The sequence below is a fragment of the Pristis pectinata genome, chromosome 22, assembly GCF_009764475.1.
Source record: "Pristis pectinata isolate sPriPec2 chromosome 22, sPriPec2.1.pri, whole genome shotgun sequence".
Taxonomy (NCBI): Eukaryota; Metazoa; Chordata; class Chondrichthyes; order Rhinopristiformes; family Pristidae; genus Pristis; species Pristis pectinata.
In genome coordinates this window covers 1,401,923-1,426,182 of record NC_067426.1, presented here as the reverse complement: position 1 = coordinate 1,426,182, position 24,260 = coordinate 1,401,923, and the positions used below count along the sequence as shown (strand labels likewise).

The following is a 24,260-nucleotide window of genomic DNA, read 5'->3' as shown; positions in this document are numbered from 1 at the left end:
ATGATCTAATTTCTGTCTTTGCTGTTTTAACAGAAGTATTAGTTAAATGTGGAGACAGTTTAAAGCACATCAATTATTCGGGCTTGTAGCCATGTCCTTCTAAAATGGTGGTGTGTTCACAGAGTTCATCACTCAGTTATGATCTTACTGAAATGCAGAGCGAGGCAGAGGGGCTGAATGGCCTCCCAGAATGCCTTTGGTCTGATAGTTCAGAACCATGTGCCTTCCACTGCCAACTATGACACATGAGCCAGTTCCGGGAGGCAATTCAGACCCTCTGCCCTGCCCTGCCTCTCAGTCAGACCATTGCTGGTCCTTTGGCTTGTCCACATTGCCCATCTGCCCCCCACAATACTTGATTCCTTTACTGCCAGACATGTACCAACCTCAGGATATAACCAACATCTGGGCATCCACATTTTCTGGGGTAGAGAAGTCCAACGATCCACAACTGTTTGAGTGATGAACTTGCTCCTCATCTCAGTCCTAAATGGGTGACTACTTACCCTGACATGCTGCCCACAAACCCTTGACTCTCAATCTGGGGAACGGGCTCTCAGCATCTCTTCTGCACATATTGATTTTGTCTGGACATTGAGAAAATGAATATCACCATCAGCAATTGTGTCCACTGGGCAAAAGGAGGCTCCTTGCCCACACCACAGGAGATTAGGTATTGCACCTTCCCATTAAATATGGATAGACTCACCTTAGCAATTGTATTTAAAATAATAATGCAATACAGTTGATGACTTCATCAATCAGATGTGTTTTGCAGGCTGTTGTGGTACTTATCTTCCTGTTGTTCACTATGCAAAAGATTCATTTCACTGTGTATTTCAATGTACATGTGACTAATAAAGATATCTTATCTTATCTTTAGGTAGTTTAGTTGATTTTCTGAAGACATCTTTAGGATCAAGGCTCAACATATATAAGCTGATCGACATGGCGGCACAGGTGAGTTACTGTACCTGGGGTAGCGATGGAGTCAAAACAGGAAATGCTGGAATTGGATGGTGGTTCGGCAAGTGCCTGAAATGTTCTGGGTGAAACATTTCATCAAAAACAGCTCAGTTGAATATTCCAAGTCAAAATGGTCATCAGGAAGTGTGGATGGGAAACTGAGCTGAAACATCAGCTCTTCTTCTCTCCGTACAGACACTGCCTGACCTGCTGAGGATTTCCAGAACTTTCTGTTTCATACTTCCAGCATCTGTAATTTTCTGCTTCTGTCATCATCATTCCTGCCAGATGTTGAAGCAGCTGCTGTGTGTTTCTGACACTTTTTTGTTCTGATTCAGTCTGAAAGTTTCAGCTTTTCCCTCTCTCTCTATAAAAGCACATTTAGAATCACCACTAGGAATGCCAAGCATTTCATTCTATGGTATCAAATAGATTTGTTTAACACTGTTAAAGAGACTTGGGCAGTGGCAAAATATGTATAAAATCAGAAGGAGTATAGAAAGGTGAATGCACTAAGTCTTTTTCCCAGGGAAGGCATCTAAAAACTGGAGGGCACAGGTTTAAGGCGAGGGGCAAAAGATTTAAAAGGGACCTGAGGGGCAATGTCTTCACACAGAGGGTGGTGGGTGTGTGGAACGAGCTGCCAGAGGAAGTGGTTGAGGCAGGTACAATAACAGCATTTAAAAGACATTTGGATAAGTCCATGGACAGGAAAGGTTTAAAAGGAAATGGGCCAAACATGGGCAAATGGGACTAGCTTGGTGAGCACCATGGTCAGCATGGAGGAGATGGGCTGAAAGGCATCTCTCTGTGCTATATTACTCTATGGCTCTATGCTATCAATAAAAACCTAAACAATTGCATGGTGTGCCATCAAGCACCTCAACCACATCCCGTTGCTACATAAATGCTAACAAAAGCTAGGCAGAGATAACAATGCTTACCACACCTCTACACTGCACAAGCTTTTTTGCAAAGAAGCATGCAGCATATTCGAGGCAAGGAGTCTTTATGTGGTGTGCTAGAGTTCAAGGAGGAACCAAATGTGTGCAAAAAAGCACAAGCATAAAATGAGTGCAAAAATACACAGCTGAGCTCAGAGCCAAGTTCAGGGTGATTGACACTTTATTTACAGTGAAGAGGGAGGGGCTAGCTCTGAGGTCACGGTGCACAAACATCTCGGCCTTTGATGTGGCACAGGAAAGGGCAAAGTAGATAAAAATACAGTCCAGAAGTAATAGCTAGGTCAACTGAGATCGATCACAATGAAATGCAGAAATACCATTCCATTTCCTGGCTAGTGAACACTATGTCCAACAGGGACATTTAAGGAAAGGGATGGAACACGCAGCCAACTGTTAATGTCTGCACTGGGGGAATGTATGATCTGTGTTCTGAAGTAGGATTTATGACTGAATAAAACCCTTTAGCAATGGCCTCACACTTATTTCGTAACCCACTCACACAACCTCAGAACACTGAGACAGCAGCTGACCGTATTCTGCAGGGGCAAGAATTATTCATTAGGTGATGCATTTTGGGAAGCTAAATAGGGGTAGGACATGAACAGCAAATGGTGGGGCACTAAGGAATGTAGATGAACAGAGGGACCTTGGGGTTCAAGTCTATAGTTCCCTGAAAATGGCAACACAGATAGATAGGTTGGTGAAGAAGGCATGTGGTATTCTTGCCTTCATAGGTCGGGGCATAGAGTATAAAAGGTGGGACATTATGTTGCAATTTTACAAAACCCAGGTTAGACCACACTTGGAGCACTGTGTGCAGTTCTGGTCACCACGCAATAGGAAGGATGTGGCTGTGCTGGAGAGAGTGCAGAGGAGATTCACCAGCATGTTGTCTGGATTGGAGGACTTTAGTTATGGGAAGAAATTGATAAGCTGGGCTTGTTTTCCCTGGGGTGAAGGATGCTGAGGGATGACCTCATGGAGGTTTGTACTCTGATAGGTAGGATAAGTCAGCAGAATCTGTTTCCCATGGTTGTAGTTTCCAAACCAAGTGGGAATGGAGAACGATTGACCTCTGGAACTTGCTGCCAGTGCAGGTGGTGAAATTAGATACAACCAATATGTTCAAGAGACACTTAGACAGACATTTAAATAGGTAAGGCATAAAAGGATATGTACCTAATGTGGACAAGTGGGATTAGTGGAGATGGGCAAAAAGTTGGCATGGACATGGTGGGCCTGTTTCTGTGCCTTACCACTCTATGACTCTGTGATATATTGGCCAAGAAATTCTAGTACCCCTGAATGGGCACATGAGTTGTATGTGGCAGTGCTGTACCAATAACTACATCACAAGTAACTGATCAGGGCCTAAGATTGGGTTGGTGACCAGCTAAGTGTCTGAGGGACATTGACAAAATCCGGGCCCCTTTCATGGGTGTTGTGGGACTGGGAGGCTCCTGGGGGACCGGAGGGTCAGAGAGAAAGATCTGAAAGTTGGAGACGATCAGATGGTGGGGGTGACATTGGTGGGTGGGTGTGATGGAGTGGTCACTACTGCAGGACTGGGAGAGACCTAGAATGTAAAGTAAGTAAAAGCCTTGCCTTTGTGGAGTCCCAGAACATGAAGGCCCACGTTTCCTGGGAGTGCCTGACAACAGCCGTTCCCACAAGAACCTTTCTAATTTTCCCACAATGTTGCGAATCAGGCATTGCATGAGGAATGGCATTTTCCCAGACAGGGCTGATGCAGAATCCCACCAGAAGGTTCCAGCTGAATTCTGGAATGGGTCACAATGGCTTCCCACTCTGGAAACATAGTAACAAAAATCACACTGCTCCGTGTCCAGGTCTCTAGGCCATTGCAATGTTGTCTTCAGGATTTTTTAAATAACAGGGAGTATACAAAGGGAAAGGAAGTAAATGGACTGAATCAGGAACTTTAGGTGGAAAAATAATTTTAGAATTAAATATCCATGAGTTAAAGCTAAAAGAAAATCCAGAAAATCCTGGGAACATTGAGCAGGTCTGGCAGAGGGAAACGACAGTCTCATTTAACCAACATTATATATTAATAAATAAACTTTCCTCTTGAGTTGATTGGATCATGAAAGATGTTCTCCTGATGCGGGAACACTGACTGAGCAGAGTCCTTACAGAAAGTGTTCCAGGAAAGGTCCAGTACAAGAATAATAGAGGGTTGGAATCCATGACTTCAACCAGATGAAGTTATATAAGAGGGAGATATTGTGTGAAGAGTTAGTGAATACAGGTGGATGAGGACTACGGGCAATATTGATCCATTTGCTGTCATGTCAAACTATGTAAGTTCATCCTATTTGTAGAAAATGTCTTCTGTCAAAGTTTCAAAATCTTCTCACTTCCATGGCAGATATCAGCCTGGAGATTGCTGAGCTCTCCAACAGGTGTGTTGTAGGGTGGACCACCGTCTTCCATTGAGATTGAGGGGAAGAGGGGACCTGCTCAGAGCCTGGGGAGAGGACTGGTGCATTGAGGATTTGGGTGATAGTGACCTTGGTGAGTCAAGGATTGGGTGGGGAGAGGCGTTCAGGGATCTGGGAATTGAGCTGGGGAATCAAGAGACTGAGTTGAGTTAATTAGGGCAATTGGGTGTGAGCTCTGGGAAGCTGGGAGATGAGGGTAATTGGGGTGCTGGTTGATATCAAGGGAAGGGGGCTGAAAGACTGGGTCTTAGTGTCATAGAATCAAAACAACATGGAAAAACAGGCCGTTTGGCCCAACTCATCCATGCCAAACAAAATGTCTATCTGAGCTAGTCCCACATGCCTGCATTTGGCCCATATCCCTTTAAGCCTATCCATGTACCTGTCCAAATGCCTTTTAAACTTTTCAATTGTACCTGCCTCTATCACTTTCTCTGGCAGCTCGTTCCACATACCCACCACCCTCTGTGTGAGGAAGTTGCCCCTTGGGTCCCTTTTAAATATCACCTTAAATCTATGCCCTCTAGTTTTAGACTTCCCAACCGTGGGAAAAAGATTGTGACCATCTACGCCCCTCACGATCTCATATATCTCTATAAAGTCACCCCTCAGCCTCCTACACTCAAGGAAAAACAGTCCCAGCCTATTCAGTCTCTCCTTATAAGTCAAGCCCTCCAGTCCCAGTAACATCCTCGTGAATCTTTTTGCACCTTTTCAGCTTAATGCCATCCTTCCTATAGCTGGGCAACCAGAACTGAGTACAATACTATAAGTGTGGTCTCCCCAACAACTTGCACAGCAATATGACATCCCAGCTCCTGTACTCAGTGACCTGACTGATAAAGGCAAGTGTGCCAAACTCCTTCTTTACCAGCCTGTCTACCTGTGTCACCACTTTCAGGGAACCATGTACTTGTACCCCTAGGTCTCTGTTCTACATCACATGCGGGGTCCAACCATTTACTGTGTAAGCCCTGCCCTGGTTTAACTGAACAAAGTGCAACACCTCGCACTTGCCCAAGTTAAATTCCATCTGCCAGTCCTTGGCCCACTTCCCCAGTTCATCGAGATCCTGCTGTAATCTTAGAAAACCTTCTTCACTGTCCAATACACCACTACTTTTGGTGTCATCCGGATACTTACTAACCACATTAAAAACATTGTCGTCCAAACCGTTAACATAGATAACAAAACAACAGTGCTCCCAGCAGCACTGCCTGCAGCACACCACTGGTCACAGGCCTCCAATCTGAATAACACCCCTCCACTACCACCACCTGACTCCTTCCACTGTCAAGTTTGTATCTAATTGGCTAGCTCACTCTGATCCCTTATAATCTAACCTTCCAGACCAGCCTACCACGTGGGACCTTGTCAAAGGCCTTACTAAAGTCCATGTAGACAACATCTACTACCCTGCCCTCATCAATCCTCTTTGTTACCTCACAACTTTCCATTCACAAAACCACGTTGACTATCCTTAATCAGTCCTTGCCTTTCCAAATGCATGTGGATTCTGTCCCTCAAAATCCTCTCCAGTACCCTTCTCACCACTGATGTTAGGCTCATTGGCCTGTAGTTCTCTGGCCTGTCCTAGTGGCCTTTCTTAATTAAAGGCAGAACATTGGCTATCCTCCAGTTTTCTGGTACCCCACCCCTGGCTAAAGACAATACAAATATCTCTACCAGAGCCCCTGCGATTTCTTCCCTGGTTTCCCACAATGTCCTGGGATATATTTGACCAGGCCCCGGGGATTTATCTACTTTTATATGCTTTAAGATCACCAGCACCTCCTCTTTTGTAATGTGATATGTTCCAATACATCACTATTCATTTCCCTTAATCCCTTGGCTTTCATGACCTTCTCCACGGAGAGTACCTGGGTTTTTCTAGCCCAGAGTGCAGGAAGTGACATCATTTGCTGTGCATCTGATGGGGTGAATTAGCTCTGTGGGTTTAAGAGATTTTCTAACAGACATTGCTTCCAGCTTTTGATGAGCTTTAGTTTTGCTGCAATGTCCAAGGTGACATTGAGCTCTGCCAGTGAGTGCAGACACTTCCATACGGCAAGTTACATGATCATTCTTAGTATTTACAATACTTCATAGTATGACAAACAAACCTTTAATTACGAGGAAATGTTAGTCATGGAACAAATCAGCTTGGATAACAGGCCCTTTGGCCCAACTCGTCCTTGCCAATCAAGTTGCTCACCTGAGCTTGTCCCATTTGCCCACATTTGGTCCATATCCCTCTGAACCTTTCCTGTCCATGAACCTGTCCAAACGTCTTTTAAACATTATAATTATACCAGCCTCTACCACTTCCTCTGGCAGCTCGTTCCACATACCCACCACGCTCTGTGTGGAAAACTTGTCCTTCAGATTCCCTTTAAATCTTTCCCCTCTCACATTAAACCCGTGCCCTCTGGTTTTAGACTCCCCTCCCCTGGGAAAGAGACTGTGACCATCCACCTTATCTATGCCCCTCAAGATTTTATAAACTTCAGCCTCCTTCATTGCAGGGGAAACAGTCATAGTCTATCCAGTCTCTCCTTATAACTCATGCCCTGCAGTCCCGGCAACATCCTTGTGAATCTGAGAAGTATCTTCTGAGAAGATTTCCCTGAGTTTCTCATGTAAGGATGTGAGAGCAGTCAGGTTGTATTACTGGACTAAATCACACACACACATTTCATGGCATTCTGCTGCACCAGTTGAAGGATTTTAATTCACTTTAAAGATATCAAAATTAGAAGTTACTATCAGATTCACTTCTAAAATATAATCCATGAAATGACTGGATTTTCATAAAAGCCCAACCAATTGTTAATTGGGCATCCTTAAAGCTATGGAAGCGTTGGAGAGCGTGTTGCGGATTGTCTAGTTGGAGGACAGCTCAGGAGGGCAATCGCTACCTGCCCTTCCCAGGTACACCCACATCCCCAGACTATAGTTCCAAGGAAAGATCAATGCCCAACATGGAAATGAAAGAAAGGCTTTGAGCAGAAGACCGAGTGTGTGGGAAGCAGGCCTACATTCCCAATCAGCCAAAAGATGCAGTTAGTGCAAAATTTCTGTGGAATACGGTTTTAGTAGACAGTCACAAACAGCAACAATCAAAGTTATTCTGGAAACACTTCAGATTTCACAGTCGATAAAGTCTTGACGTTTGTAGCTTGTTGTTAAATAGGCAGCATAATTCACAGTTAACTTGTTCTATTTTAAAGTGAGGTCATTGTAAGGATAATGTGAATTCAAACTACATCTTGCATCACATTATCACCTCAGAGTGGAGGGTGGAAATCTGAAAACCTTGGATATCTTCAGCAGTTGAGGTGGAGAGAGAGATATCTCCGCCACCAACGCTGAGCACTTCCAGTACTTTTTGTTTTCATTATGAGGATAATTTACAGTTAATTAGTGCCTAGTTTTTAGAGATTATAAAAGGGTCTGATTGCATTGCGTTCATTAAGAGGAAGTAGCAGAATAATGCTCTGGCTTGGCTCCTGGCCTATGAATGGGGCTTGTCTCAGCTTTATTGATTGAAGTGAGCTAGAGTCACTGTAGAGCATGAGGAGGCACAGAATGAAGGGAGCAGAACCACAACACACACGTCAAGCTGGAGTAGGCCAATCAGAATGCTAGGAGCAAGCAAACTGATTGTTACTGGTGGCAGTGAGACCTTAACGTCTTTTGACGTAGGATCAACAAAGATCTGGCTGAGAAAATGTTCATTTTTTTCATCAAATTTCCTTTCTGCAAGAGTAACTTGCAAAGTTGTTTAAAATGTGATTTAAACCCTGCAATGGATTTAAAACATTTAAAAACTTCTTGCCCTTAAGAATCATTTCAAATAAACAAAATAAAGTTCACACTGAGAACCAAATCAATATTGTCATTTTAAGACCGAGTTGCTGAATGTGATTCCCAGTTGAACCATGACTCTTGTTCACAGATTGCTGAGGGAATGGCTTTTATTGAACAAAAGAACTACATCCACCGGGATCTTCGTGCAGCCAATATCCTGGTTTCTGAGGACCTTTGCTGCAAGATTGCAGACTTTGGACTTGCGCGACTCATCGAGGACAATGAGTACACAGCAAGAGAGGGTAAGGCTGCACCTCTGCACTCTTGCTTCTTCAGTGCTGTATTGGTGAGAGTGACTACTTACTTACAATGAAGAATGCAACATTGAGAATGAAATATCACAATGTTATAATTCACAGCAAGTGGGCACACGGGAAGGACACAGAGGCAGGTGACACCACCTCTTCACCTGCAATTGTGGCCACATTTGCAAGTGGAAACCATTGGGTACCATGGTCACCTTAGACAATGCCAGGGGGTATCAGGGCACAGGGAAAGGACTGCGTGTCACTCCTCATCCCAACTCTTGGTCAGTTTTGACAGTCATTCATGGAAAGCCAATCTTCATACTTTGGCTGATTTATTGAAGTATCAGTGTTATCTGTAGCTTGATAGGTCCCAGGTTCACCTCTTGAGTCAAGGCTTTATGGGTTCAAGTCCCTTTTCAGAGACTTGAATATTATCAGCATCACTAGATAATTAGTATTAGATAAACCAATGGGGCTATAGACTGTTTAGTTCCCTGGGTCTGATCCCTGTCATCATCCCTGTTCCCAGTTCCCTGTCATCATCCAAAGACCTTTAGATTCTGGAGAAGGAGTTTACAGAACTGCCAGTGAGATACCTTTACTCAAAATGGGAGGGTGGCAAAAGGCAGGTAACTATCACATTTTTGTTCCCAAAGTGATTCCCATCAAAAATATGACTGAATATTATAAGCAAGACCGAGCTCCATCCAGGACATGCCTTTGTTTTGTATTTACAGAACTGAAGGAAACTGAAAAATCTGAAAACGAATTTTATTTTGCAGTCTAGTACAAAAATGCTGCTCCAGGTTTGCGTTGATGACACATTGGATCATGACAGGAGTATAACCGGAGAATACTGAGGAATCATTTGTAACCAACTGTCGCACTTTACTCAGGAACTGCTTTATACCCTTTATCCTTTCTTTCATTTTAGGGCTCAGGGAATTCCACTGCACCACCAATGGTGCAGTCCCCGGCCTGCTCCTGTAAACATCTCACACACGGGATTTGAAAGCTCTCTCTAACCCGTCCAAAACAAATTAGGTTATCAATGTTGTGAGAGAAACGTGCAGAACAATGCCACAGAAGTGTCAACTGATGCACTAAAAATAGACTTTGCAGAACTTCATCCCTGAAGAGTAATTGTACAGGACACTTTGTCTCTTATCCCCAGCCTTTAATGATTCATACTTTAATGGTTGTCAGGGCGCATTGTTTAAGTGCTGCAGTGAGTGACAGATGTTTCTGTCAGACAATGAACAGGAAATCAGTCATTGTGGGAAAGCATGCTGACCCCATGCCGGAAGCCACAGAACATGGCTTTCTGATCCAACATTACTATTCTGGTAAAGGTCTTAACCTACTGCTGCCACTCTGGCCAACAGCTATGTGTGCAAGTACGGTGTACACAACAAAGACACATAATTTAGCACAGGACATCATTATTGTGAGCTGCTGCTTCTTATATCAAACAAACTTTACACATAAGCATCAGCTATTCTGCTGGCCTACACGAGGAAGAATCTAACCCTCTCCTTGTCAAGGGGAATATCTGGGCAAGTTTCACTTCTGTTTGGTTGATGCCATTGGCGTGTGTGGTCTAACTTACTTTACGAGGAGGAACTAGGTGAGGCTCTCACTCAAAGATGCAAAAGGTGGAAGAGAAGACAAGATAACTGAGCATTAGTGGGTAGATGCTGAGGCACTGCCAATGTTTTACAGTAAGTGGCTAAGGCTTGGAGTTTGAATTCTCCTCTATGTTGGTGGCCAAGCAGCTATGGGCTACTACACTTAGTGAAGGGAAGTGTGGCCAGGATTCCTGCTCCTCATCATTTCCCACCAGCCTTGGTCTGCATGCTGTGGAGACAGAATTGAACCTGGTTGTGGTGAATCAACTCTCCTGTAAATGAGTCAGCTGCAGATTGAGCTAAAAGCAAGAATAATGTTCCATGGGCAATGAGGCAGAGCACAACTGGACCCTTTAAGCTCAATTCCAGCAGCTTAGGCTGGAAATAACTTACAGAAAAACAAATTTCCCCTTTGTTTAGCTGCATAACAAAATCTTAATATTTTATGGTTTCCATTTACCAGCTCTTCACCATGAGCTTGTCTTTCCTTATCTGGACTCCTGCTGTCCAAATGTCAGATGAAAGTGTTTCAGATAAAGAACTGAACCTGTGATTAATGCACAGCCTGAATATGTTTCCGAATTAGTTGCAGATGATTTGTGAACACAAAATTCAGGAAACAGTTAATTTATTTACTTCTCATTTTGCATATCTTCAATGCAAAGTGAAGAGGCTTACAGTTCTTGGCACTTTTCATGACCTCAGCCAGGTTCTTTCTGAAGTGCAGTCACTTTTCTAGTTTAATAAATACAGAAGAAAACTTAAGCCATAAGGAGCAGTGAGAAACATGAGCATTGTTTTAGCTTGTTGGTTGAGGGATAAACGTTAGCTGAAACAGTGGCAAGAACTCCCTATTCTACTTCAGATAAGCCCACAGCAGCTTCGAAGTGAAGTTAAGAATGCAGACAGCACATCAGTTTGAAGTCTGAGGCAAGAGGCAGCTAACTCTTCAACAGAGTATCAGTCAGGGCATTCGTGCTCAAACCTCTGGAGTGGGACTTGACCTGAGGTTCAGAGTCGAGAATCTTACCCACTGAGCTGCCCCTGGATTGCATTGTGTCTTCTTTCATTGTCATCAAATATTTTCAATAAGTGTTTCCAACACTCCTAATAATAAATGAGAATTTTAGGATGTGGTCATTCTGTGCCACAACTAGCAACCACTCCTAGGCGAGGCAAACATTCATTCACCATCCCTAATTGTCCCTGAGAAGGTGGTGGTGACCCACCTCATTGGATTGCTCCAGTCCTTCTGGTGAAGGTGCTCCCACAATACTGTGGGGGAGAGAATCCCAGAACTTAGACCCAGTGACAATGAAGCACCCTGGTAGAGGTTGGGAGGTGCTGTCAGAGTGGTGTGCGTCAGTAACTGCCATGGACAGGGCTACCAAGCGCTGAACCCCAGGGGGGAGGTGAGAGTGACTGGTCCTGACATCTAGGCAGTGTTTGACCCAGTGTGGCATCCAGGAGCTCTGGTAAAACTGAAGTTGATGAGCACAAGAGGAAAGCACTCCAATAGATGGAGGGAGAACTGGCGTAAAGGAGTCTGATTGTTGCTGTCGGAGATCAATCAGCTCAGCCCCAGGAGTTCCTAGAGCAGTGTTCTAGCCCACCCATCTTCACATGGTGTGTTACTGACCTTCCTTTCATCATGGATGATTGCACAATGTTCAGTTCCACTGCAACTCTTCAGCACTTTAAACTTCTGGGTCTGTGTAATGAGTAGTTGGAATCAGAGACATTTGCTATGAGGTATGGTTGTGGAAGTGGGTCTTACTGAAACTAGAAGGGAAAGAGAAACCAGTGAGGGTGAGGAAGGTGAAAGGACAGCTGGGTTGGTACACAGACCCAGAAGTTTAAAGTGCTGGTAACCATGGCCATTAAACCATTTTGATTCATCCTGCCACAGATATTCCCTTTGTTCAGCACATCCCTCCCCCACTCTCCTACTGAAAACTAACTTGTATCTCTCTCTACCCCAGTTTTAATGAAGGGTCATAACCCAAAATGTTAACCACTTCTCTTTCCCTAGATGCTGCCTGACCTGCTGAGTTTTTCCAGTATTTTCTGTGTTTTATCTCATCTTAATTAGCTAGTTTGCTCATGAATAATGGAGTTTTTTGAAAGGAGGAAGACTGGTAACCAGGATACAGACAATTTGAAGATCCTTGCTGGATTGTTCAGAAGGGAGATGAGGAAAATTTTCCTTTCTGTAGTGAATTGCTGTGATTGAGGCAAACTGCCTGTAAGGCGGTGAAACAGGTTCAACAGGAGCTTTCAAAAGGGATCAGGATACAACAAAGGAAAATGCTGCAGGCCATGGGGAAAGAGTGCATTGACTGGAGAGCTGTATACAAGAAAGGCCACAGTGAATCTTTGTCTTTGCTGTATCATTCTATATTTTTGTTGTTCATTTATTGGGATCTTGTCACTGATGACAGGAGCAGCATTTATTGCCCCTCCCTAAATGCCTTGAGAAGGGAGTGGTGAGCTGCTTCCTTGAACCACAGCTGTCTGTTGAAGGTGCTCCCATGATGATTTTGGAGAGGGAGTTCTAGGATACCCTGTGTCGATGAAGGAGCAACGATGTATTTCCAAGTCAGGATGTTGGATGTTGTGACTTGGACGGGAACCTGTAGGTGGTGGTGTTCCCCTGTCCCTTCTGTCATGGTCATATCACAGCACAGCAATGGTCCATGCCAACCAAGGTGCCCATCCAAGCTAGTCCCAGTTGCCTGCGTTTGACCCATATCCTTCTAAACCTTTCCTATCCATGTACCTGTCCAACTGTCTGTTAAAAGTTGTTAACGTCCCTACCTCAACCACTTGCTGGCAGCTCATTCCATATATGGACCACCTTCTGGGTGAAAAAGTTGCCCCTCAGGTTCCTATTAAATCTCTCCTCCCTCACTTTAAACCTATGTCCTCTAGTTCTTGGTTTCCAAACCCTGGGAAAAAGACTGCGTGCATTCAGCCTATCTATGCCCCTCATGATTTTTTATACATCTCTCTCTATAAGGTCAGCCCTCAGTCTCCTACACTCCAAGGAATAAAGTCCTAGCCTGCCCAACCTCTCCCTATAACCCAGTCCCTCGAGTCCTGGTAACATCCTCATAAATCTTTTCTACATTCTTTCCAGTTTAATCCTTTTTGATGGGTTTGGGAGGTACCGAGGTGTGTGACTGCAGTGCATTTTGTGTGACTGCAGTGCATTTTGTGGAACACTCAGCTGCCACTCTGTGACACGGTGAAGGGAATGAACACTCAGAGTGATTGATGGGCTGCCAATCAAACAGGATCCATTATCCTGCTGGTGCCAAGCTGCTTGAGATTTTCCGGAGTTGCTCTTATCTGTTCAAGATGAGAGAATTCCATCACATTCCTGACTTGTTAATGGTGGAAAGGTGTCATGAGGTGAGTCAGTCACCGTGGGATCCCCCGCCTCTGACCTGCTCTTGTAGCCACAGTGTTTATGTGGCTGGTCCAGCTGAATTTTTAGTCAATGGTGACCCTGGTTTACTGTCATTAGTGATGCCAGGGAATGTCAAGCTAAACATGTAAAAAAGAAACTATTAGCAAATAATGATATTGGTCCCTTCAGATTGAGACAGGAGAAATTATTCTGAGTAATAAGGAAACAGCTGAGAAATTTTTAAAATATTATCTTCACAGCAGAAAATATAAAAAACTCCCAGAAATGGTGGGGGACAAGCATGAGTGAGGAATTGAAGGAAATTAGCATTTGAGAAAGAAGGATATTGGAGAAATGGATGGAAGTGAAAGGCAGTAAATCTCCAGGACAAGGTTAGAAGTGGTTACGGAGATGGTGGATACACTGGCTGTCAACTTTCAGAATTCCATAGATTGTAGAATGGTTCCCACAGACAGTGGATAACACGCAAGAGGAAAATATCAAAGATAATGGTGGAAAAGTCAATTGTCCCTCCAGCTTTGCATGTTTATATACCTTTTCTATGTTTTCCTATTTGAAATCTTCACATCAGGGTGCCTCAATCACACTCCTTGTATCTGGTCTGAGGGTATATTTTGGTGCTGGTGGAGCTGAATAGGTTGCATTCTACTGTCTGAGGTACATATACATGGAGCCACAATGAGGAGATGGGTGGCAATGGAAGTGACAGGATTGTTCAACAAGGGGCTGAATGGTCTCCTTCTGAGTAACCACTACTACTGTGTTCTACCTCAGCAATGTTACTAAACAGTCAGTACATAGTAGTGCACTGAGTGCCATCTTGTGGTAGAGCTTAAAATGCTGTAAGAGGTCCTGCCTACAAGACAACCTGGACCCATTGCAATTCGCCTATCAGTGAAACAGGTCTACAGTGGATGCCATCTCCCTGGCCCTACTCTCAGCTCTGGAGCATCTGGACAGTAAAGACACATATGTTAGACTAGTGTTTATTGACTACAGCTCTGCCTTCAATACAATAATCCCAAGCAAGCTTGTCACCAAACTCCAAGACCTAGGACTCAACACCTCCCTCTGTAACTGGATCCTTGACTTTCTAACAAACAGACCACAATCAGTGGGGATAGGCAGCAACACCTCTGGCACGATTATTCTCAACACTGGTGCCCCACAAGGCTGCGTCCTCAGCCCTCTACTCTACTCCCTATACACTCACAACTGTGTGGCCAGATTCTGCTCTAACTCCATCTACAAGTTTGCAGATGATACCACAGTTGTAAGCCATATCTCAAACAGTGATGAGTCGGTGTACAGGAAGGAGATAGAGAGCTAGGTGGAATGATGTCATGACAACAACCTTTCCCTTAATGTCAACAAAACAAAAGAGCTGGTCATTGACTTCAGGAAAGGGGGCAGTGTACATGCACCTGTCTACATCAATGGTGCTGAGGTCGAGAGGGTTGAGATCTTCAAGTTCCTGGGTGTGGACATCACCAACAGCCTGTCCTGGTCAAATCACGTAGATGCCACAACCAACACCTCTACTTCCTCAGGAGGTTAAAGAAATTTGGTTTGTCCCCTTTGACTCTCACCAACTTTTACCAATGCACCATAGAAAGCATCCTATCTGGATGTATCATGGCTTGGTACAGCAACTGCTCTGCCCAGGACTGCAAGAAGCTGCAGAGAGTTGTAGACACAGCCCAGCGCATCATGGACACCAGCCTCCCCTCCTTGGACTCTACCTCTTGCTGTCTTGGTGTAGCAGCCAGCATAATCAAAGACCCCACCCACCCAGGACATTCTCTCTTCTCTCCTCTGCCATCGGGTAGAAGATACAGGAGCCTGAGGACACGTACCACCAGACTTAAGGACAGCTTCTACCCCACTGTGATAAGACCATTGAACAGTTCCCTTATACAATGAGATGGACTATGACCTCATGATGTACCTTGTTGTGACCTTGCACCTTACTGCACTGCACTTTCTCTGTAGCTGTGACACTTTACTCTGTACTGTTACTGTTTTTACCTGTACTACATCAATGGACTCTGTACTAACTCAATGTAACTGCACTGTGTAATGAATTGACCTGTACGATCGGGTTGTAAGACAAGCTTTTCACTGTACCTCAGTACAAGTGACAATAATAAACCAATACCAATACCAATACCAAGAGGCAGAGATGTCTCTTGGTTGCTGGAGCAACTCGCAACCCTGGAGAACTGGCAGCTCGTTGTGCTGCCTCCTGATAGTCAGTTCCATCAAAGGAAAAGGATCTTGGGATGTAAATACAACACACAGCCAATCGTCTCATGCCACCAATGTCCCAGATACCGAAGAGGAATTTAAAGTAGATGCCTGGAAAATAACAACAGAATGGGATTGTAGAAGAGCTACAATATGTTATCATTATACCATAGCATTTAACAATGTCATCTTGGTGATATACTTTTAACAGCAGAAATATACAAAGTGTTGAGTTTAATGCTTTTGCATAGAGCAACTTGGTCTTAGTTGGGTAGTGTTGCAAAAGTTTTGGGACACCTGAAGATCAAACGTTATGTCAAAGTTGATATTTTCCTGACTCGTTATCTTCTAAATAATACTCCATGATGGAGAGTTGAATTTCTACTTCACTGCTGACCAACTGAGATCGCAACTTTTTTGAAACTACTTGCATTAAACACAATTGGCAATTGATTCCCCTACTCTAAACTAAAGCAACAACAGGGAGATTTCCATCAGCACACACTTTTTATTTGGAATGAACATTTCCTGTGGAAACCAGAATGTGCAGCTAATACACACCATGGTCCCTGCTGGCCTTTCTATTTGGAAGTATACCAAGGGAGCCCCAGTGTTCTTAACTCCAATACATCCCAACCTTGAAAACACTGAGGCAAATGAGGTGGAATTTGACATAAATACTCAACCAAAGACTGAATCAGGTGCAGATCAATCAAATGACTTAATTGGCAAAGATCTGATTGCTCCATTTCTTAAATTATGTATTAATCAATGCCTTGATATTTATATGTTTTACATCGGAGGTGTCACTTTGTCCAATTAAACAAGTCGACCTGAGTTTAAACAATGTCTGTATAAGATCAATAAATATTTGTGCTAGATCTTTCATCCTGTTTATAAAGCCTCCCTTCATGCACCAAACACTATAAACACAAGTAGCTATGAAGTGAGAGTTACAAAGTTAGGGCTCTTCAGTGGAGCCTAGAGTGAACTGATGATTATGTTGGAACAAATATGCTGGGATTGTTTTGTTAGTCACTGGGTCAATAGTGTTAGGCTACAAATCAGAATTATCTGAAAAGAAACTCAGTAGGACTTTAGGAAAAGTTTCTTTCCAGATTAAGCTGTTTTGTTCTTGAAAGTACTTTGAAACAGGAATAATTTAATTGTTTGAGAAGAAGATCAGGTAGGAGAAGGAGCGAGGATGGGAAGGTAGCTGCAGTATGGAGGCATTTGCAGGGATATCTGATGACCCAAGGGCTAGTTCTATATTGTAAGGGTTTAATAACCCTGTGATGTTCAGGCCTGCACGATTATCGTGTGAGTGTGGTTTGTAGTAATCACAGCCTCTCACAAACTTCTACAAACTTCGGGGCAATAAGTGGGTTCATCTCCCCAGTTCGTCTCGTCCACTGCCTTTTTCTTTCACATTTTTATGGAACCAAATATTTTCCAAAATTTCTTTGAAAAGATTTACTGGATTATAAGACCTTCAGACCATCAGACATAGGGGCAGGATTTGGCCATTCGGCCCATCAAGTCTGCTCTGTCATTTGACCACGGTTTATTTATTTTTCCCTCTCAACCCCATTCTCCTGCCTTCTCCCCGTGACCTTTGAGCCCTTACTAATCAAGAACCTATCAACCTCCACTTTAAATATAGCCAATGACTTGGCCTCCACAGCCATCTGTGGCAACGAATTCCACAGATTCACCACCCTCTGGCTAAAGAAATTCCTCCTCATCTCTGTTCTAAAGGGTCGTCCTCCTATTCTGAGGCTGTGTCCTCTGGTCCTAGACTCTCCCACTACTGGAAACATCCTCTCCACATCCACTCTATCCAGGCCTTTCAATATTCAGTAGGTTTCAATAAGATTGCTATTGGGATTGGTTTATTATTGTCACTTGTACCGAGGTACAGTGAAAAACTTGTCTTACAAACCAATCGTACTGGTCAATTCATTACACAGTGCAGTTACATTGAGGTAGTACAGGGTGCATTGTGCAGGTAAAAACAGTAACAATACAGAGTAAAGTGTCACAGCTACGGAGAAAGTGCAGTGCAATAAGGTGCAAGGTCACAACAAGGTAGATCGTGAGATCATAGTCCATCTCATTGTATAAAGAACTATTCAATAGTCTTATCACAGTGGGGTAGAGGCTGTCCTTAATTCTGGTGGTACGTGAATCAGGAGCATGTACACCGCCCCCTTTCCTGAAGCCAATGACCAGCTCTTTTGTTTCGTTGACACTGAGGGAAAGGTTGTTGTCATGACACCATTCCACTAAGCTCTCTATCTCCTTCCTGTACTCCGGCTCATCACTGTTTGAGATACGGCCTACAACGGTGGTATTATCTGCAAACTTGTAGATGGATTTAGAGCAGAATCTGGCCACACAGTCGTGAGTGTATAGGGAGTAGAGTAGAGGGCTGAGGATGCAGCCTTGTGGGGCACCAGTGTTGAGAATAATCGTGCCGGAGGTATTGCTGCCTATCCTCACTGATTGCAGTCTGTTTGTTAGAAAGTCAAGGATCCAGTTACAGAGGCAGGTGTTGAGTCCCAGGTCTCGGAGTTTGGTGACAATCTTGCTTGGGATTATTGTATTGAAGGCAGAGCTGTAGTCAATAAACAATAGTCTAATGTATCATCCTTCTAAACTCCAGTGAGTACAGGCCCAGAGCCATCAAGTGCTTTAGCCCTTTCATTCCCGGGATCATTCTTGTAAACCTCCTCTGGATCCTCTCCAATGCCAGCACATCCTTCCTCAGATATGGGGCCCAAAACTACTCACAATGAATTGTGAGTTTCTGGTACGGAATTTCAGTCCAGCAACCCCATCTGTAAAGAGTTTTCAAACATATTCCTTTGTGGTGGTGGTCTTAAAATTATGCTGGGAGTTATTGATCAGTGTAAATACTTCAACTTAATGAATCTAATCAAACTCCATTGTACGTTTGAACCTTTCTTTCAGATCTCACCTTAGCCCTCACTGTTGCTGTGAAAGTAACCTAAAGACTCCACAGCAAACTCTGACTGATGAGCCAGCTTTAGCATGGTATTTCCAAAGCATGGATTTCAAAGCAGTGCTATCATCACTAAATTCCAAGTAAACCCAAGTTGGTAATATATTTTACAACTCGGGTTATGTGTAGAAAACGTGAAACGGAAGTATTAATAACTTTTAGAGAAGAGGTTTTAAAAGATTTCAACGTTCATCTTGACCAAGTGACATTGGGGTAATCCAGCAACAATTAACCATTGCCGAGCAAATTCCCAAAACAATGTTCCAAGTTACATCGTCCTTTTTCATCTGCATCACCACTTCCTGCAAGTGAGCATTTAACATTTAATCCTCTTTTTGTACAGGTGCTAAATTCCCCATCAAATGGACAGCGCCAGAAGCCATCAACTATGGCACATTCACCATCAAGTCTGATGTCTGGAGCTTTGGAATTCTCCTTACGGAGATTGTAACATACGGGCGGATACCGTATCCAGGTACCTGCTGAATACTGACTGACATTTAAACCCTTATCTTGTATTTAGATCAACCCCACCATAATAATTAACCACAGCCTATCAAACCCCCCAGTCAATGATCATGGTTAGTGATATGATAGTGTATCTGTACACTGACAAACTTTTATTCATTATTCATAATGGTTGTGATTTTCCAAGCAGTTTATTCATAATTTACAAAAGTGGTACACACTTTTTTTGTGGGGAGGCCCAGAGTGAAAATCTGAATCACTTCTGAGGGTCACATGATAATGCAGACGTCCAAAGGTTTCTCAGAGGTCCTCACTGTTGTCCTTCTGATTGCATTCCAACACTGGGGTCCAGATGTTGTACCTTCCCATTGTTACTCTGGGAGACCTGTCCACGGAACCTGCACTGGGTTGGACCTGGCACACATTCACTCCACTCACTTCAATGAGAAGGAACAACTCCAAGGGAGCTAGATAAGGTTCAGATATTTCACATCCTTTGCGTTAATTTAGTCCTCTATTTATTTAATTGTTAAGTGTTTTCTAAGAATTTAATTATTTTTAATTTCTTTAAAAATGTTTAACTTATATTTTGTCATTTTTAATAGTCCATTTCTTTGAATAGTGTTTGAGTATTTTTCAAAATTCTCTCTGGACAACTTTGGCAGCAATAGCTAAGGATTTGGCTTCACCGCTGTCAGAGCATTTCTGTTGTGGGGTGTGCATTGTCTGTGAGGAGGAACTTTGCACAGAGCCCTGAACCCATTGGGACCCACAGGTCCTCCTCAGTCTATCCAGGGACAGTGCACCTTTGCAATATCCACCCAGGGATGTCCTTGCACCGCAGCTGGGCTGCCATTGGTTGAGCTATAAACCTAAATACAGGGCTCTGGTGATTTCCTTGGCATGGCTTTTGGTGGAAGGGCTGCCCACAGGACTTTGACAACTGGCTGGTGAGGGAGCAGTGGCAGCGAGCTCAGGCTGGTCATGTGCACTAAGGCAGGCAGAAGCAAACCTGAGAGCTGGGTGTTTTGTACCCACTTACAACTTCTCACGTAGTACATCTTCAGGGTTGGAAATTCACCACCACCCTCCGTTGGTTGGAGACCAACGAGCTGTAGTAAACACCTGAACTAGGAGATCAGCCTGGCTCTGAACTGGCCTTAGGCCTCTTCATGTTAGGTGGGGAGCTGCTAGTGCAGCCTGTACCTCATAGAACGTACATTGGGCTGTTGGCCACCATTTGGTTTCCATCTGCAGCTGTGGATTTGAGGCTGGGGGTTCCAAGCTGGGCTTCTGTGGAATGTGGGCAGCACTCTTGTTCCTAGAGCACTTCAGCAACGTTTAGTTTTAGGATCTCATCCCTGTTGTTGGTGGGAACAACAGCCACAACACAATCAAAGTGAATCTAGGTGAACATCATTCTCCTCCCTTTGGAAACTAACCTTCTGGTTGAGACAATAAACTGGCTGCCCATTGATGTCTACAAGGGGCCTTTATGTTAAGAAACTAAGATTTGAGTTTTATTTCCCTTTTTATATCCTTATTGCTCGATTTCAGTGGGTTAAGTGTTCTGATTTTAGCTGTAATGCAGTGTAATTTACTGGTGTAATTTCTCCTCTGCTTGCTAGTTCTTTGGGGGTCTCGTGCCCGTGGTATTTCGATGGTTATATTAAACAAGTGCAGCTTTTCCATGAGTCAATGGGCTCTTCCTTACATTTCAAAGCTAGCTCTCTTACTCCAGCTCTCTCTCCAGTGCAATCACTTGTTTTCTTTTCCTTCACCTCTCTTTATCATTGCACACAGGAATGACCAATCAGGATGTAATTCAGAATTTGGAACGGGGCTATCGAATGCCGGCGCCTGAAAACTGTACTGAAGAACTCTATGAAGTTATGATGCGATGCTGGAGAGAAAAGCCCGAGGATCGGCCAACATTTGAATATCTCCAAAGCGTACTGGAGGACTTCTTTACTGCCACTGAAGCTCAGTACCAGCAACAACCTTAACAAGGAGCACGCATTCCAATAGTGAAACGGAGGACTTGGATTTTTGTGATGCCTTCCGCACACTTTACAAATATCTCAAAGTGCTGTACAACCAAGTAAATACTTTTGAAATGTTGCAAAATAGGAAGTGTGGCAGCTAATTAGTGCACAGCAAGCTCCCACAAACAACAATGTGATAATGACCAGATAATCTGTTTAGTGATGTTGAACAATGTATAAGTATTGGCCAAGACATTGTGGAGAACTCTGCTCTTCAAAATAATGTCCTGGGCACATCCCATGTGTCAGCCTAGGTCCTTCCGCTTATGCCTCTGGGAATTCTTCAGGATGCTCTGGTTCACTTCTCAATCACCCCCCTCCCCTCCCAGATACTCCTCCCCCCTCCCCACGCACCAGAGGAGATGCAACACCTGTCTTCTTGTCTCCTCTCACTGAGTGACCCACAAGAAGCAGGGATATATTCACAATCCCAGTTCTGCAGACTGTATTCAGTGTTTGCAACTTTAGTTTGGGGAGACAAAACGCAGGATGGGTGACCACTTCGCAGAACATCTCTGGAAAATGTTTTGCTTTTGCATTACTATGGCGTGAGGATCTGTTGCTATTCCTTTCAATTTCCCACATACACTTGGAACAGATGAATGTTTCTCCCACTAAGATACAAGCCAGAAATTTCCATGGAAAAATCTTCTACTTCAACAGATAACCCCTGGGAGGTTTAGTGGATTTCTGCCACAGTGCTTGCAAGATGTGCTCTGTAGAAAATCCTGGCCATGATCAGATTGAATCACACCAACTTTGACCTTTTTCTTTTTGTTTTCTTGGGGTTCCATTGCAATTTTTAATATCTCAATATCCATTGCAAAATTCAAACTCCTTCATAAGTGGATGAAACATCCATGTTTACAGTGCACACTGGTGAACATGAATCTCTTCCTAAAGATTATCCTGGGAGTTAATGGTTTGTTCCTAGATATCTGGCACCAAATGTTTGACTTGTGTTCCAACATGATGTAGTATTCACCATAGTGGAATAGTTTAGGGGTTCATCTACTCCTCTTTTGCTGCGGGCTGTTTTACTCATCGTATCGTCGGAGGGAGGTTTTTCACCCAGGGAGTGGTTGGTGCATGGAATGCGCTGCCTGGGGTGGTGGTGGAGGCTGATACTTTAGTCAAGTTCAAGAGATTGTTTGATGAGCATATGGAGGAATTTAAGATAGAGGGATATGTGGGAGGAATGGGGTTAGATAGTCTTAGGAGTGGTTTGAAGGTTGGCACAAGATGGTGGGCTGAAGGGCCTGTATTGTGCTGTATTGTTCTATGGTTCTATGGTATCCGCAGCAAATAAAGACAGCGATTTGCGGTTCTTCCCATTTCCCAACTCTTGGGCAGGGTCTCTTTGAACTACATCAAATCCGGGTGCTTTTTTCAATATAAAGAAGAATTCTACTTCAACTACACTTTCAGGTAGTGAGATCCAAATCTCAACATTCAAGGGGAGAATATATTCTCTCTCCATTTCCCCTCTAATTCTTCCTGCTGTAGATCATTGAAAGTTAACATGTAGATATGGTGAGCAAATGTGCAGGCAAATGGTATGTTGGCCTTTACTGCAAGAGGACTTGAGCACAACAGCCGAGACATCTTGCTACACCTTTATAGGGCCATGGTGAGACTGCATCTGGAATATTGTGTACAAGTTGCAGTGTTGACTTAAGAGTAGGTTATGTTTCCACTGGATCGGCTGTATGGAACCAGGGGTCACAGTTTCAAAATCAAGGTCAGACATTCAGGGCTGAAGTGAGAAGAACATTCTTCACCCAGAGAGCAGTTAAACTTTAAAATTCTCTACCCAGGAGGATTTTGGTGGCCCAGTCACTGAGTGTGTTCAAGGCAATGGGTTTTTAGATATCAAGAGAATCAAGGGATATGGGGTTAATGCAGACATGTGGCACTGATTAACCACGATCTTATTGAATGGTGAAGCAGCACAAAGGGCCAAATATTCTACTCCTGCTACTTTTTCTTACGGTCAGAAGTTAAAAATAGATCTTTCCTCCTCTTGATCTCAATTAATTCTCCCCTTCGTCTTCAACCTTCTAAAGAGTAAAATCCTAACTTTTCCAATTTCTTCTCCTGAGAAAGGAAGGCCGGTGGGGGGGGGGGGGGGGGGGGGGGGGGGGGGGGGGGAGGTGGTGGTGACTGAATAGAAGTTCATAAAGATGAGAAGAGTTTTGAGGAAGTGGGTGCAGAGAGGATGTTTCTACTTGTGGGGAAGAGCACAGCTAGAGATTATCAGTATAAGCTAGTCACCAGGGATATTGAGGGATATACTGATAGCCTGCTTTGAGTCATTATTCCATCTTCACAGATTTTCTGAAACAAATTAGTAAGGTGGGAATGTGGAGCTTACTCCCACGGGGAGTGACTGACGATGAATGGTACAGATACAGCTAAGGGGAGGCTGGACAAGCATAGGAGGGATTAGGAAATGAGAGGGTCATGCTGATGGATTTAGATGAGGAAAGACAGGAAGTCTCAAGTGAAGCATTAATGCTGATATGAACCAGCTGGGCCAAATGGCCTGTTTTATGTCATATAGCATATATAATCACTCATCAGAACTAAATTTCTTCAGACTTGATGATATTTTTCAAAATCTTGTCTGCACCTTCTCCTGTGTTACTATTGTGTGCAGTTTGGAGAGCGGAAAGGTATGCTGTCTTCATCTCAAGTAGTATCTCAGGATCCAAGATGATATACTTCTACTCTGCTTTTGTGGGTTCTGTTGATGCCAATATTGGGAACCATAGACTCTTCCACAGAGAGGGCAGAAGATGGCTGATGAGCTGGGCGGTTTGTGAGGCGGTGTGCTATTTCTGCTGCCTCTAAGTACACCGCATGCTTGGCCTCCAAGTTCTCAAAACCATCCCAAATGT

General features: G+C 43.7%; 1 protein-coding gene across 1 annotated transcript in view; it reads left to right on the top strand.

The window, feature by feature from the left end:
* Positions 1–23,422, top strand: part of LOC127581586 (proto-oncogene tyrosine-protein kinase LCK-like) — a 92,230-nt gene extending 68,808 nt beyond the window's left edge. The window contains exons 10-13 of the mRNA XM_052036071.1: positions 884–960; positions 8,355–8,508; positions 19,191–19,322; positions 21,119–23,422. Coding sequence (XP_051892031.1) covers positions 884–960; positions 8,355–8,508; positions 19,191–19,322; positions 21,119–21,321 — 566 coding nt within the window. The 3' untranslated portion in view covers positions 21,322–23,422. The remainder of the gene's footprint in view (positions 1–883; positions 961–8,354; positions 8,509–19,190; positions 19,323–21,118) is intronic.
* Positions 23,423–24,260: the final 838 nt, after the last annotated feature.